The 16,660-nt window shown below is 38.9% G+C and overlaps 2 protein-coding genes and 1 long non-coding RNA gene across 6 annotated transcripts in view; 1 reads left to right on the top strand and 2 right to left on the bottom strand.

Moving 5' to 3' along the window:
• Positions 1-12,803, bottom strand: part of cep112 (centrosomal protein 112) — a 113,396-nt gene extending 100,593 nt beyond the window's left edge. For 2 of the 3 annotated variants that reach the window (XM_007557342.2, XM_016674016.1), the window contains exons 1-6: positions 12,695-12,803; positions 12,205-12,310; positions 11,040-11,230; positions 10,745-10,905; positions 1,605-1,689; positions 70-147 (exon numbers count right to left, since the gene is read on the bottom strand). In XM_007557342.2, the coding sequence (XP_007557404.1) occupies positions 70-147; positions 1,605-1,689; positions 10,745-10,905; positions 11,040-11,230; positions 12,205-12,304 (615 nt within the window). In that variant the 5' untranslated portion in view covers positions 12,305-12,310; positions 12,695-12,803. Of the gene's footprint in view, positions 1-69; positions 148-1,604; positions 1,690-10,744; positions 10,906-11,039; positions 11,231-12,204; positions 12,311-12,678 lie in introns of all 3 variants that reach the window. The other variant, XM_016674015.1, reaches the window with a different exon arrangement.
• Positions 12,804-14,619: 1,816 nt separating this feature from the next.
• prkcab (protein kinase C, alpha, b) overlaps positions 14,620-16,660 on the top strand; it is a 98,794-nt gene continuing 96,753 nt past the window's right edge. For both annotated transcript variants that reach the window (XM_007557338.2, XM_007557337.2), the window contains exons 1-2: positions 14,620-14,914; positions 15,047-15,078. In XM_007557338.2, coding sequence (XP_007557400.1) covers positions 14,748-14,914; positions 15,047-15,078 — 199 coding nt within the window. In that variant the 5' untranslated portion in view covers positions 14,620-14,747. The remainder of the gene's footprint in view (positions 14,915-15,046; positions 15,079-16,660) is intronic.
• On the bottom strand, positions 15,410-16,598 carry LOC103141621 (uncharacterized). Its single transcript, XR_001662768.1, has 2 exons — positions 16,475-16,598; positions 15,410-15,508 (listed from the first exon to the last, which is right to left on the bottom strand). It is a non-coding gene; the product is annotated as an uncharacterized LOC103141621 (long non-coding RNA).

Here is a 16,660-nt window from a genome sequence, read left to right as displayed (position 1 = left end):
TTTTCTGAACCTCTGTCCCTGCAGTGAGCCCCAACCACCAGAAGGCTGACGGCATGCCCAAGGACTCACCCCCAGGTTCCAGCTGTTAAGGCGAGCCTCCAACTCGCTGTCGCCAGCAGACACATTTGCTTTTAGCATCCCATCCACCTGAGAAGAAAGAGACGGGGTAAATGATGGCATCGACAGCAGGATCACGATGGAGGTAAATAGTAGGGATTTAAACTAGAGGATGTTATTGAAACCACGCTGATTGGCATTTTAGCCTGAAGAAGTAAAAAGCAGGCAATGATGGAGGTTGTCACAGCCTGCCGACTTGATAGAACGCCGCTTAAAAACAAACGGTTTCTATTAAAGTTTCAAGGTTGAAGGCAGAGCCCTGTGTGCTTTCTTTACACACCAACAACACTGTATATGTCTTAGTTATCCTCAGTCTTTTCTGCTCAATCTATTCATTCTAGCATCCAGTTCTCCAGATGTGCAGCAGCTCTACATAATATCTGTTCAACAATACATTCCAAGAGCTAAACTGTCTTACACTGAAGATTTTTTCTGTCTTTTGTTACGGCTGGGTTCCGGATCTCTATTATGCACTATAATTCAAACGGTTCCAGGGCTTTTGTTGATACAAGATCGGCTTACCCAAGTCAAGCTTGGGCAGCAGAAGTAGGAAGACGGGAAATATCTTATAAAACTGAAGGAGCAATAGGAAACTGAGAGATGTTGTTGAATGTGATTAGGATCTGATGGAGTGTGGACCTTGGGAGGACCTCTGCGGGACAGTGCTGGCACAAAGAAACAGATGAATGGAATAGCTAAGGATTATGTGCCTCTTTTGATTAGAATGGCATACGGCTTCCAAGCCTCGACCTCGGACAAACAGGATAAATGTTTCATTTCAACATATCTGAATGCTGGGAATGCAGTTCACTGGCTATTTAAACCAAATTTTCAGGCTGCAGATGATAGACACATCACTGACTTGGTCGTGCGTTTGTTAACAGTTCATTTTAAGAACAATACAGAATCAGAGCAACACTGAACTAATCAACAATAATAATGATTTTTATAGGCTAGTTTACTCAACTCCCTGGTAATTGTGTTGATTAAAAAAAGTTCTAATATGCTATTCTCAAGAGCATTTTTCTTATTATTGCCCCCAGTAGCTGTTCCAGAGTCTCTCTTTACTGTTTGCTTTGATGCAGAAAGTCGTTTAGCTCAGATATTTATTGTAATAAACATCCGAGCTAAACGCTCAGAGAGCGTTGAAATTTAACTCCCAGAAAGTCAGCTAATTCTTGAATGTGCAAAATACAAAAGAAATCGAGATTGTCACAGAAAAATTAACTTAGCTCATCCAAAACCTGCAAAATACTGTCAATCCACACACTTGATTCCAATATACATGCGCTATTCAGAACGGGAATGAATGAAAAGTGGTAAATATACTTAAGACACCTGACTGAACCTGAGAGCAAAATCTTCTTCATCCCCTCACGTTAAAACCTACTAATGTATTCTATTCAAAGCAATTTTACAGCAAGGTAAGCATCAAATAACACTTTTTAGATGATAATTTGCAGCTGGGAAAGTGATTATGAACTAACCATTCTCGAGTCTCGTCTTGGACTCAGCTGGAGTGAACTGGAGGACACGGGTTCAGGAAGGACCTTCTCCTCATACAGTCTCCTCCTGAAAGAGAAACATTAGAGGAATGCATGTGAAAAGAAAATAACCTACAGTCTGTGAGTGTATGGTCCTGCGGTCTGTTCCCCTTTGTATATGAATGTGCTTGCATCGGCAGCCTCCTTTGACATATGCGCACATCAACATCTGGCACTGGTTGCATGGTTTGTGGTCTGCAATCCATCCCATCTGAACAATAAATGTCCACACCATTCTTCACTCAGTTTCCATGCACAACACATGGCGAGCATGGCTAAGACTTAAACCATCCTCTTACAATCAGACACGTCAATGACTGTCTCTCATCATGTCTGTCATGTGTAAAAAAAACAAAAAACAAAAAAAAACTAAGCAGCTTTACAGGAAATCTATGGTGACACACACACACATACACGCGCACACACTTGTTTTAACAGTGCTCCCATATATTACACAGACCCACATACTCTTACAAACCATCAGGGGCATAACTACACTAACGATCTCATTAGACGCAGGCACATGAGACGTTATCAGTCCACTAACAATAATTGAGTGAATGAATGCGGATATGGAGCCACAGTAAAAGAAAATTAAATAAAGATATTCTGTCATCTTATGAAGACATGGCTTCACTTTCTGTGGGTCAGAGAGCGATTGATTAGCACTCTATAACAAGATCATTGGCTTTTCCTTCCTTGTACATGTACATTTTAAGTACAAGGACCACTGAATCTCATTATCAGTTGACCTGTGAGGGCACCTACTTTAAGGATTATAGATTATACAAAACAACACTTACATCTTAGAAGAGCCAATATTGATTAATATAATAACGCTTTAATTCATCCTCCATCTGTGGTAAGTGTGTTCACCATTAGACCTCGTGATCTAATAATGTACTACTAGACATACTCCGATCAAATTAAGAGCTAGTCATAGTGCCTTGCAAAAGTATCTGTACTCCTCAAACCTTTTTAATTTGTTTAGCATGCAGATGTACTACCCCTTCATTCTGACACCTCTAAATAACTTGTGCCTTTTTATTACCTAAATATCTTAGAATAAATATGAAGTATTTCAAAGGACTGGTGAAGAAAATTAGAGAATAAATACCGTCATGCTGACCACATTAGATGTATCAGGGGTAATGTTGTAGAGATAATGAAAGCTTCAATCTGTAGATGTAAAAGTCAAAAAGTACAAAAAGACTTTCCAGGCCCAACTGCAAGGGGCTACATACAAACACGCACCACACTTGTTATATTTTCATTTGTATAAATTTTGAAAACCGTGCATCCCTTTCCTTACACTTCTCAACTACAAAATACCTCTGTTGGATGTCTTATAAAATCACAGGAAAGTACATAAATGTTTCTAGTTTTAATGTGATAAAATGTGGAAAGTTTCACATGGTATATTTTTAAATGGTAATGTAAATACATGGACAGTGATGTTAGTGTAATAATTACATTATAGGCTTCTAGCAGTGCAGCATGGTGTGACCTAATTATCTGTTGTGCTACAACTTGTCAAAGGAACTCATAAAAAGCTAAAGTCATGCATTTTTAGAAGACGCATCTCTAAAATAGCTTCTCCTTTTATCTTGGTACATTAGGTTCTCCTCAACGTGTTATAATATAAAGATTTATGTACATCGCAAATGTGTTTTTATTGTTCGTTTTGACAAATGAGCCATTAAACGACTATTAAATATAGCTACAGCTGTCATAATATTAAAAAGATACATAACGTGTAAATCTTAATTTGTGATTTTTCGAAGCATTTATGGAGAAAGAAATTCTGATATGTAATTGTAGATGAACAGTTTGGTACTTTGTAATCTATTTGTCCCAGATACAGAAGACGCCTCAAGAAACAAACTCCTGTGGGTTTGTAGGTGCAAATCATCAAACAATATGACATGATTGTTTAAAATTGCCAGTTTTGCTTAAGTTTTGGGAAAATATAAATTTATTTGAAAATACATCAAAATATGAACTCATTAAAAATTCAGGAAGTAAAAATTTCTGAATTGTTAACGATTTTACATGTTCACAATTCAGACATTTTACACATCAGGACATGATAAAAAAAAAAAAAACGATTCAGCGTTTTCCAGATTTACCAAGCATTAAAAACAGGTTCCAAACTTTCATTTTTCATTTCATAAAAATAAAGTCGAAATGGAGAAGCAGTGGTTGACAAACTTAGTACACCCTCACTGTGATAACAGAAAACCAGGGAGAAAATGTCACCAATGACCTTGGAAAAGCAACTCTTGCTGACCAGCAATCTGTCTGGAAATAGGTCTATGGTCATTTCTAAAAAAAAAGTAAAGTCCAACATCCTACAGTAAAGTTTACTCATGAATGGAAAACTGAGGATCTGAGAACAAGGTTTAAATGCTCTACTCGTTCTCCCAGTAGTCTGATAATGGAAAACCAAATTGGTCAGAAAAGAAGTCAATTTTACTTTTAGTTTCAAGCATGCATGATGCCAAAGCGGGAAAAGCATTTGCATAGCACACAATGAGATCCAGCAAAGTTACTGTTCATTGCTGCAATACTTGACAGGCCATTGTGTAAATTCTCTAGCGCAGCCTCACGTCTCTGGATTAGTTATGTAGTCGCGAATGACCACCACCATTTATTTTATATTGAGTTTGATGGCTTTGAATAGATATTTTTGAAATTAACAACCTAAATAAAAACTTGTTTGAGCCCCCGCTGTCATATGAACCACATATCTTCCCTCTGATCTCTGCTGTCTGACATTTGGCCTAATTATTTTAATATGAAGGACTCAAACTGGACCATGACACCTTATTGCCAACTTTGCAAGAACATGAGTTCAAATGAATAAGGTTTGTGGAGAAAAAAATAATAAATTAAAAAAATCAACAATGTAATTGTTGGAAACTAAACATCACATTTGCCAACTTCCCTCTCTGGCTGTTACATTTCACATCTGGCAAGTGTTCAAAGTGGCCGGCAGAACATATGATTTATTATTTGAGAATTATGTGTATGAAAACTTTCGGGCGCAAATACAATTTGATTCAATGAGGAATATTAAATAATAAGGGGCAAGGTACTGTGTGCTCACACAGTCTGTTTATCTCTCTGCGTGTGCACCCGTTCACACTCACACACATGAAGCTATGAAATTTGGATGGGGGGCCAAGCTTCACAATTTTAGGCCTCTAAGTCAACAGGTGGATGAGGATAATTGAATCAGATGTGTCTGGAGTCTGAGGCCCACAGATCAAAGCAGTGGCAAGTCAGGCCAGAGCAACACACACACTCACACATAGTTGCACACGCAAACACACACACACAAGAGCATCCACCACGTAAACCCTGAGAAGCTGCAGCTTGGTTGATTAAAGCAACCTGACATCCAAGCCCCAGCCTGACCTCCAGGTGCAGAGCCAGCGGGCCCAGGGCTCAGCCTCAAGCACCCCCAGGAAAAGTCTGACCTTGGGATACAAACATCCCAATGTCCCTGCACACCCTCCACTATAAACTAACACCGGGAAAGATCAGAGGAAGGACTGAAAGAGAGCAATGAGAGACTCTTATACCAAAATAAAAAGCTAACTGCAAATAAAATGTAACTGTCAAAGTTGTGTAGAGAAAATAAAAGCTGAGGAGAATGAAGGGGGCTGTAGGGCTGGCTAAGAGTTTTCATATGTGGATGGAGAGCACACAGATGGAAGACAGACGTCAAGGAGGGAAAAAGAGAAAAACAAGGAAATGAAATGTGCATGGAAGCTCTAAAACAGAGACCGCAGCAAATATGAAGTAATATTCCATTCTAGGTAGAATGGAATATTACACTTTTTGTCAAATCAAGAACACAGTTTATATTAGACTGATCACAACAAGCACGAGAAGTTGGAGTGAATAAAATCATGAGGAAACCTTCTCAACCCGAGAACTCTTCCTCCAGATTCCTCTGGATCAAAGTGTGCTATGCACAATGAAATACCACCACCTTGTGGTTATATTTGGAATAGCTTTAATGAAGTAACCCCTGCGGTTTACACAAAATTCACACATTACAGCAGACCTAATTCTGAGCACCGTGGAGTAACACCTGAAAACGTCCTAAAAGTTTAACTTTAAAAGATGGTTAAAATGAATCAAGCTGAAAAGTAGGTCTGTCTCACAACTGACAGCTGGGGAGATCAAACACTGCCACATCATAGGGACACACTGTCATACCAGTCCATTGAGATCAATCATATCTAAATAGGACAAAAACATAAAAGGGCTCTTGGTGCTGTTAATTTTCTTTATCTGGATGTTTGTCTGTGATCTGAGAGTCTTTCATCGTCTTATCTCAACACTGTGGGACTCGGCAAACAGAAAAACAGGAAGTAGAATCTCAATGTCTCACCATAGATTTTGAAATAGCACCAATCTATTTTAGCCCACATGCCAAAACAAAACAAACACAGGCACACAGAAATCCCAGAAACGTTTCTGAATCGTGATTCAGAAACTACGTACTATGGCCTCACTAAGTATTCAAGCTGTTTAATTCTAGTTTGCTTGTTTTGAAAAGTTTGAAAATCAGTCTTGAAAATTGTGGAATTTCAACATTAAAATGTGTAGGAACTCTGGATGTCAGCGCAATCTTACAGGGCTAAATTTTACGCCTCCACTCATCTGACAAAAAAAAAAACAAACAAAAAAAAAAACTGATTCTGGTTACCACCCATTTCTCTGTGCATCATTACGTTGTAGTTATAAAAACATTTAGATGAAAACATAAGAAAATAAGACAATGCAAACAAAGTAACATAAAAGAAAGCAAGTAGAATTTGAACTTTTATGTAAACGTCGATTAAAGATTCATTTCTTTCTCTCTCTAAAGTCAAGCGATTCCACAAGGAAATTTGTTTTAGCCACTGGCTTCAATTGGAATCTGGTTCTTTCAGTTCTGATCCATTTCTTGTGACTATAGGTGAGACACAGAAAGTGACGCATATATCCAGAAGTCCGCCTTTGACTTCAGCTTATTCTTCACCAAGACAGATCAGAGTGGCACCTGCTTTTCTGTAAGCTGGATCCCAATCTGTCTATCCATCTCCCACTCCATCCTACCATCTCTTGGGGACAAGACACCAAGACACTTGAACTTTTGCTCGAGGCAGATTCTGATCCCCCTAGTCTGGAGTGACCAATCCAACTCTTCTGGATAAGACCTACAGCCTCAGGCTTAGGAGTAAGGGTTATGTCCAAAAATCAAAAAGAGAAATAAAGCATTTTCCATGCGTGAGGAAAATCATCTTTGCAACCTGCTAAGGGTTTATGCAAATCTGGGAATGATGGACAACAAGCAGTATAAAGTTCAATCACAGGGCTGTTAGAAGTTGGCAAGTTAACTCTTAACATGTCTTTAGACTGTGAGAAGAAATGTTTAAACACCACACAGTGAGGCCCCAGTAGGCCTTTTTATTGTCTATATCCATCTTCCTAAGAGGTGACAGCACTAAGTGCTGCTGCGCCTAATCGTAACGACATAATTCCACAGCCTCAACAGAAAACTTTGGATTAAATACGGCAGCGGTGGGCTTGTACTCCCTCTTATGCAGCGCCCTGGTGTATGATAATCTCTGCCTACTACAGTGCTCTCTTTTTATGATGCTAATGAGTATACGAAGCCACTGGGCCCCGATTTGCCTCTCCTTCCTAATTAAATTTGAAAAACCAAGAGCCATTGCTAACATCACTTTGTGGAGCCCCTGGACTGCCTGCAGTCAGAGGAAATATCCCCGAGCATGTTAGGATGACTGATGACAAGCAAAGTAAGCTGCCTTCACATCCAGCACATTTAGTTTTAGACAGTAATCAAAGAGACAAGCAAATTCAATTGAATTACTTCATTTTTGGCGTAGAACAAATACATTTTTTGAGCATTTCAGATGTTGAAAGATAAATCGCAGAAAAGATACTAAATATTAAACATCCTAATGATGTATTAAGCTTTATTCTTTGCCTTTCCTGCACTGTGGGGTTAAAGCTCATGTTCAGCCGGTGGAGAAAAGCAACAGAACGATGGGTAGATTATATGAGAAGTTCCTTATTCTCTCATGCTGTTTTGAAGTGTTTTTCTTTGAAAATTCAGAATGGACAGCTCAAACGGCCTGATGCAAGCACTTGGCAATGTCTTTAGCTTTTTCGATGGTGCTCCTGAGCAAAGATGACAGGCAATCAGTCAGAAAAGCTATTTGTGTCTGTAGCTTCACAGCGCAGTTCAATGTCTTCAGACTGGTAGGAGAAGTTTTGAGTGGAAAGTTCCGACAGATGCCTTAACCATTAACGCAAATTTCTCCTGTGCCCGTCTCCCTAACAGACAAATAAAGCAGGTTTCCCTTCAGCACCCTTTCAAACATTAACCTAATACTTTTCAAGGTATGTCTTAAAATTAATATGCAAAATGAATACTACAGATGACATAACAGTTGTTGTGCATAAATATTTTGAAAACTGATTTGCAAAGGAAACAGAAATTACAATTTAAAAATTTTGACTTCTGTTATTGCGGCCAGCTTCTTAAGTAGCCAGTCCTTACACTTTCAGGATCAAAAGAGGGTACAGTGGTGTTCACATCAGCTCTTTCCCACCACTGAGGCAAGTAATGATTTGTGTCTTATTCGTATGGTTATTTTATTGAGTGGTACAAATTTTGTTAAACAGGATCTTGCAAGTAAACTAATCGTAGGAGATAAGTCTAGAAAAAGGGTCTGTAACCTGCCACTCCGGAGCCTTAAGTGACTCTTTGGACCTCGTCATTTATGTCCTTGGGCGAGATACTTCATCCGCCTTGCCTGTTGGTGTTGCCCTGACGAGCCAACGGCACAAAATGGCAGCCTCACTTTTGTCAGACTGTCCCAGAGCAGCATCATGTCTCTACAGAATAATTAACATAGGCCAATAAGTCTATCTATATTATTAATAAATATTAGTTCCTGGTTTCCAAATGTTATCCACAGACATTTTGCATGTTATTTGCTTTTGATGGTTTTCATCAACAGACTATGTTGGATTCTAGGAGTAAATCTTTTGCACTATTTTATTGGATTGTATTAATTGGAGTTTTGTGGATGTAAAAAAAAAAAAGGTTGTTTTAAATGGCTTCATTCTGTCAATAATATGAGGCCTCAAATGGTGAGTTAACCATTATTTTACATTTCTAAGTGGTTTGATAAAAGCGCTTATCGCATCTACATTCCAATACATCATTGGAAACTCAACAATGTTAGCTTTCCAATTATGTATAAGTGTATGTACATAGAAAGGATGTCACAAAAATACATGACATTGTTATGTCACACCCATGGGACAAAACTGAACTAATATGGAGCTCCTTAACAACATTTCCCCAACAAATAATATGTTATGTTATTTTTATTTGCTGTTGAAAACCAATAGATCCCCAGCTACAATCATATTTAAAATTGTATTTGATACGAGGCGATGTTTAATTAAATAAATAAACAACCGGAGAGAACAAACAACAACAAACCTCAGACTGTCCGTTTGGCTCGTGTAAAGAGCAGTTAGCTTCTAACTGACATACAAAAGGTTCGTTTCACACCTGTGACTCTTTTGTCGTCAGGTAAGATGCTGAGTCCCATGATTGCTTCTGATTTGATCATCACAATCTGACAGAGTGAAAACCACTGCATGTAGACTTATTAGGAATGTGTGTGTTTGAATGAGAAGCATCTCACAAAAGCGCTTTGGGGGCTGCATTATAACTCTAAAATGAATCATCATTGCAATATCAAGAAGAGCAGTGGCTCTATAACAAAGAACCTCTTGGATTATGGTCAGTGATAGTTAAAAATATTTTCAAGTCCCATTCATTTACTCTTTGCATAAAAAACGATATATTTGGCCAATCAGATCAGATTTTACACATGGTGTCTGAGAGGGCAAAACTCATGGAGAGAATTGCGATGCAGACGGGAGTGGAGATAGAAAAATAAGCCATTCTTATTGCAATATTTAGCAATGATATTGCATAATGTATGTTTTCCCATTCATCCAACTCGAGGATAAAATAGAATAGATAAGGTTAAAAGGCTTTATATTAGGGAGAGAGTCTTTACTGTTTCAGAGATTAATAACCAACTCTGGCCGACTCAAAAGAATAAATATGGTTTAGTAAGATTTTAAAATTAAAAACACATAAAGTATTATATTGGTTTGATTTCTATTGTCTTTGCACATATCACAATGTCATTTCTATTTATCAAAGCACTCTAGTTTTTTGACACATGTCTGGCTTATTTGAGACTCAAGCTCATCACCAAGTCTGATGCATCAATAACTTCCATCACAAAAAGGCAGTCATTAATACCATAAGATCCCACAACATATGTGCTATTGCTAATTTAAAATATCTGTTGGGGTTTTCAATAAAACATATAACTCAATTAAGAATAAAATGCTAAATTTGATCTGATCTACTGGCACAAATTAAACGCAATGGTCAACAATGGAAGAGGTGAGGCGCTTACCAAAGTGATACAAAAATCACCCGAACAAGTCTTTATCTTTCATTTGAATTTCACGACACAGTACTTCTGTTAAAGTTACTATAATAAAATAATACTAAAAAGAAGAGGAATGTGCAAGTTTTAAGTGGGCTCTTGGGACAAATTATTTGAATGTTTCCATTTTGTCGTTGACAAATATTGTTTCCATGTCCAAATTTTCAAGATCTAAAGTGCTTGTTCCAATTCAGATTGCATGCTGAGGTTCCACTGTATTTCCAAGAAATGTATTCAGAACCAAATTAAGAATCTTTGCACTTAACAGTTTGAAAGGAAACTTAACAGTTTGAAAGGAACTGACAAAAGGCACACTCTGCTGCTGAATGCCGTAATAATTGCTTTGGTATTTAGCGTTACATTGAAAACTCATCATGGAGCACCACCATGTACTGTGTTAGCAGATTTATTTACATTTTGTTTTAATAGTAGTATCTGTATCAAGACAAGAGGTCTGAAAAAAAAAAATAAAAAAAAATACAAATATACAGAATTATAGTTGTGACCCACCTGTGATGAGCAGTAATGGGTGTAGAACTGGATCGGTCCTTCAGAAGATCCATGACCAAACTTTCATCAGCGCAACCACTCAGCTCTCCTGTGACCCAGTCAGGAAGGCCTCTGTTCTGCTCAGCCGATCGACCACTCAGAGGTTCATCAAAATAAATGGACTAAAAATTCAGATTAGACAGCAGAGTATTAGATTAACTGGAAATGTGTTGATGTACTCAATTTCAGTGGTTAAAACATTTCAAATCTCAAAAAAGAAAAAAAAAAAAAGTCAAGAGTAGACCATGTTTCATACCATGTAGGTTGGAAGTGTCTTGAGCTTTCCAGGCTCTGGTTTGGCGGTAAAAGGGCCCTCCAGGATGCCCCTTTTGAGCATAGAAAGCAGCAAATTGGCATACATGTTGCGGTTCTTTCGATCCATCACACCCGAACCACATGTTGTCGGGTCACACAGCTTCTTTATCCATACGGCACAATGCTGACGCTCTGGCATGAGATGAGAAAAAGGACATTTAAAATCTGTAATTGCATTTGAACTATATGCTAAAATAGCATAACAGAAGAGGTCTACATCCCAGTTATTTGCATTAGAATACATCTGGAGTACACCTCCTCTTGCATATTCCAGTAACAAAAACATAAACATTTACAAATTGGCTGCAGAGTGGCGCAGTTGGTAGAGGTGTTGCTTTGCAGCAAGAAGGTTCTGGGTTCAATTCCCAGCCCCAGTCTTTCTGCATGGAGTTTGCATGTTCTCCCTGTGCATGCGTGGGTTTTCTCCAGGTACTCCGGTTTCCTCCCACAGTCCAAAAACATGACTGTCAGGTTAATTGGCCTCTCCAAATTGCCCCTAGGTGTGAGTGTGTGTGTGCATGGTTGTGTGTCTCTGTGTTGCCCTGTGACAGACTGGCGACCTGTCCAGGGTGTACCCTACCTCTCGCCTGGAACGTTAGCTGGAGATAGACACCAGCACCTCCCAATCCCACTAAGGGACAAGGGTGTAAATGGATGGATGGACAACTTATAAATGCTGCATTGCTTCACAGTCTACTTGTAGGTCATGTCATGTCTGTGTTTTTAAGTTCAACAGTTATTCATTTTCAAGTCAGGCATGAATATGGTCTAAATATGTGGATTTGGAAGGAGTGTGTGACTAACAGTAGGTTTGCCATCTATGACTTTGTGTAGATCTCCACAACTCTTCCAGAGTTACCATAATCCTGTAGACAGTTTCTCTGATAAAAAAAAAGGATCCCCTTACCTGGCCTGCTATGTTGTACTGTTCTAAATAAAGGACACCGACTGAGCTTTGTAGCCGTTATGTGACAAAATGCAAACATAAAATGTGTGTAAATATTTACATAGAATGTGTGTAAATATTTTCACCAGACATTGTGAGTGCACTATGACGTGCTCTCTTCTGTTGCATCTCTATTCGTGCTGCTGTGATGGAATCTCACCTGTTTTGCTGGGATGCTTGAGAACATACGGTTTCATGTCTAGCAGAATGTGGTCAAACTCGGAGTCTAGCTTCTCCCACAACTCTTCTTGTTTGTTCATAGTGACCTGAAAGGATTATTTTTAGTGACCAGAATACGAAATTAAAGAACGTTAGACAGACTCACATCCCTGTTGAAAATCTGTCTCCACGATAAACATCCACCTGAAGCTCGGGTTTGGCAATTTATTTATCTTCAAATCAAACGGTCTGCGTGTGAGACACGGGAACGTATTGTGTTGCCATGACAACTCACTACACAGCTTGAGCAACTATGATCTGTTAGAGAGATATTAGCTTTAATGATAGCCGAGCTAAAGCCTAGCACCCTTGCTAGTCTTCGCTCCTTATTGTAACGATTGGTCTCTCGCTCTCTATGGTAACCTAATGAGATTTTGAAACGTACTACAAGGTGTACGACAACACAACCTTTTACTTTAAAGGGAGATTACCTTGAACACGATTTTCGCCGCTCAAACGGCTTCAAACTCCCAACCTCACTTTACGACACATCCGTTTCCGCGGAGACGACTTCTCCCTCTTTCCAACAGAGGTCCCCGTCTTGCAGCAGTGTAATGTCTGACTAATTTCCCCTTAACTTTCGTTAATTCATTCAGATTTAAAGTTGGCAGAGCATGTTTAGTACATATGATATCTAAGTCCGTTTCCACCATTCTGATAAAAAAAATAATAAATCATCATGAGATAGTTATCTCAATATAATGAGATAACATTATATTGTACCTCAATAAGTTTATTTATTGAGATAACTATCTCATGATATTTTTTATCAGAGTGGCAGAAATCTTTTTAACTTTTTTTTTGTTCTAGCGTGTATAAATTAACATTCTGTGTGTGTGGTTGAAATGTTTACTACCTTATGGGTGTCTTCTGTGTCAGCCATATTGTTGTCCCTGCTAAAGAGAAGGCCCACCTCAAGTCCAACTTATTTATAGAAAGTGCAGTGATAAAAACTGGAGTTTGATTGGTTGAAGATTAAAGTAATTAAAATATAATGACTGGTAAATTGTTCATTTTTCCATACCTAAAATATCTGCCTCATATTTTGATAAATTGCTAGTGCTTACATTGTGTATGAGGCTCAAGTCATCCCCTGGCCAATGACACTGCAAGTCAAAGGCTCCCAAGGCCTGGTGGTAAACTATTCCATGTGAATAGAGAGTAGGCAAAAGTGACCTTCCACAAACAGACAAATAGTGTTGTCAAAGCAAGGTAGATGTCTTTCCAACTAAGCTGACCAAACAGAGGAATTGAGAAGTTGAAAAGTAAAGAAATCCTATTGTGGCAAACAAACACACATTAAGTTCACAATTATAAACAAGAACTCAAATACCCACAGTAACAAAACATACCACAAAGGTTTAGAAGCCATGGCTTTTGCCTGAAAAGCAGCTTCCCTTGATTATCAGATGCTAGGACTAGAGACAACGCAAGCAGAGAAAGATTCCAGAATAACCTCTGCTGCTCTGCTATACCCTTTGATTCATACGAAGACCAGTTGTAGACCAATTAGTGTGATTGTTTAACACCATTTAAAAATGTCCTCTACTGTTTCTACCAATTTCTGTTATTGGGGACTCTTCCATCAAGCCATTTCATTTACAATTTTTTTTTTTTTTTTACAAAAAATTAATACCGGTCACAATGATGGAAGAGAAATTTACAAAAATATCAAGTAATTTGATTTAAAAATTTAAACCTAATATGGTTGAATGGCAGGATAATTAATAGAAGATGTGAAAGGCTTTTTAGTTGCATTTAATTCACAAATACTTTATCAATGCCCATACTTTGCTTACTTTTTGAATTGACTTTAAAGTACATTTTATTTTTTGAAACTGAATCTAATTAATGTACACTTTATTTGGAAGCTGTAGTTTTTTATCATGTCCACACGAAGGCGCACAACAACTGTAGGTTAAATCACAGCTGTTCTGATATGGGGAGGCGTCGCCTTTAAGAGCTACTCGTATTTTAACTCCTGAACGTCCTTCCGAAGTGATTTCTGGTTATTTTAAAGTGCACCATTTCGTCAGGCAAATGACAAATTGAGCTCTGTTAAAATCTGAAAAACAAAAATGTACACAGCAAGAATAAACCGAATTTATTATGAACGTGGTAAATTTTAACACCAACTTGCTGAAAAATATTAAAGGCTTTTGTATTATGCAGACCTAAATTGCTGTACCCATCCGGATTTGTCATTACTTTACACGAAAAGCTTTCCTTCTATTACAATAGGCAAAATCTCCGTTGATGCGGCTTTCACGTTTAAGTATAGTGCATGCGTTTTCATGAGTAAACGTGAAATATTCTCACGCAAGCTACGTAAACGCAGGCTGCTCCTCTCCAGCGTCACTTTGAATGAAAAGGAGCGCTCAGCTGAAGCGCAGTCAGAGGAGAGCGCCACACGTCAGGAGCATCACCGACAGCCGTCGGTACTAGTAAAGTTGTGGCTTTTTAAACTTTATTCACTCCCCCGCAATGGCTGAGCATCTTCTACATTACAATGACTCGGCGGGGGTTGGGAACAGATTCGCCCGTAAAGGAGCCTTGCGACAGAAAAATGTGCATGAAGTGAAGAACCACAAGTTTACTGCGAGATTTTTCAAGCAACCAACGTTCTGCAGCCACTGCACAGATTTCATATGGTGAGCCTTATAAAAAAAAAAAAAATTAAAAACGAGTCACTACACAAGTCAGACGTATGTGATTTTAAAGCTTATTTTAGTTTAGCCAGTGTTGGAGTTCATCTTAAACAACCTCATTTTGTCTCGTTGCAGGGGATTTGGGAAACAAGGATTCCAATGCCAAGGTAGGGAATTTTTGTAAAATTTTCCTCTTCGTGGGTTTTTAAATAGCCCCTCTGTGCCTTTGATGCATTCATGAAAGGAGACTGAAGTGCTGCTAAAAGTTTTATTTTTTCCCCTTTAAATGAAGACTCCTCAGAGGCAGGCAAGTCTAGAGAGAAAAAAAAAAGTAGACATTAGTTCACTTGTGAAATGCTGTACAGTTACAGTAGCACTGGAACACAGATTTTGCCAGAGTAGTCTTTCTGCACCACTCCCTACAAGTCCGTCACACTCTTGCCATATTTCCCCTTTGGCACCTTGTAGTCTGGTGTGTAGGTAGTTTTGGATTCAAGAAGCCATCAGTGCTGGTAGACATTCTTGGACTGAATGATGAAGCTTTTATGAGGTGGCAGAGGTCTGGGTGGCTCAGGGGCTTTTGGAAGAGAGCTAACTCTAGGAGCCAAATAGTTGTATGAGAAGTTGGGCTGGAAGCCTCTTGAAGCAACATACAGTTTTGGAAACCAGGCATCAGTATGAGGAAAGCCAAGCCAGTTTGGGAGAGCAGAGTTGAGTTACATATCAATTTCATTACCATGGCCAAACCACTCTGGTGTACTCCAAGATAAGCTTTGAGGTTTTGGAATTTCAGGTCGATATTGCTGAGATGGTTGTCTTTGACTGGGGCTATAGCTAGGTGAAACCTCTACCATATTTGAACCCTGGTTGGAAGAAGCAGCATGTAGAAATCCAGGCCCTACATTATTAGAGTCAACCTCTTGGTGACGAGAACCAGTTACCTGTTCACCCACTCCCCCTCTGCTAGGAGGCAGATGCTGCAAAGACTCGGAAGTTGTCTCACCAAGGCTGGAAAGGGCAGGCTTTCTGCTTCCATGGACAGCTAGAGGTGTTGACTGAGATTCATAATCAAGGATGGGCTGAGTTTGATCTACCAGCTGGCTGCCAGATTGCAGGGGAAATGTGATGGGCTGAAGGACATTTGACTCCCGTTGTCTAGAAACACCATTAACAATTCTCTCCACACATAACCATATTTTGGTTGACTGAAAACAATTTCAAGGGCTGCACTGCTGGAGACTTCTTGTATTCTTTGTTTACAATTCTGTTACTCAACAGCTCTCTTTCCCCTTCATCCAAGGACAGAGTCTGAGAAGTCATTTACATCCACCAGGTTTATCTTGTCCTGAGTTTGGCGATATGATCCCAAAACAATATATATACACAAAGTGTAATACATTGTACATGTAAAAGTTTAAGTTGTGTAAAGGCTTTCCTTGCCCCTCAGTAGAGACACTGCTATCCAACAGCAAAGAAATCCAGGCGACGATGCAACAAGAAAACAGTAGGCCAAGCAAATTGTCACTGATACAAACACTGAACATAATTTAGAAAGAAATATACCACAAATGGAGTCCAAGAGCCATGGCTTCTGATTGAGAACAGCACCAAAGATTTCACAGGTGCTAGCAAGAAGCAGATTGGAACTGGACCTGAGAGAACTTGCTGTCCTGTAGCTTACAACTTCCTGTCTACATTTTATATATGCTCCCCAACGTGTTGCTGGTAATGGCCACTTCCAGCTGCAGC

The sequence above is a fragment of the Poecilia formosa genome, unplaced genomic scaffold, assembly GCF_000485575.1.
Source record: "Poecilia formosa unplaced genomic scaffold, Poecilia_formosa-5.1.2 Scaffold88, whole genome shotgun sequence".
Taxonomy (NCBI): domain Eukaryota; kingdom Metazoa; phylum Chordata; class Actinopteri; order Cyprinodontiformes; family Poeciliidae; genus Poecilia; species Poecilia formosa.
Note: the sequence above shows the minus strand (reverse complement) of the source record. Positions and strands in the feature narration are given on the sequence as shown.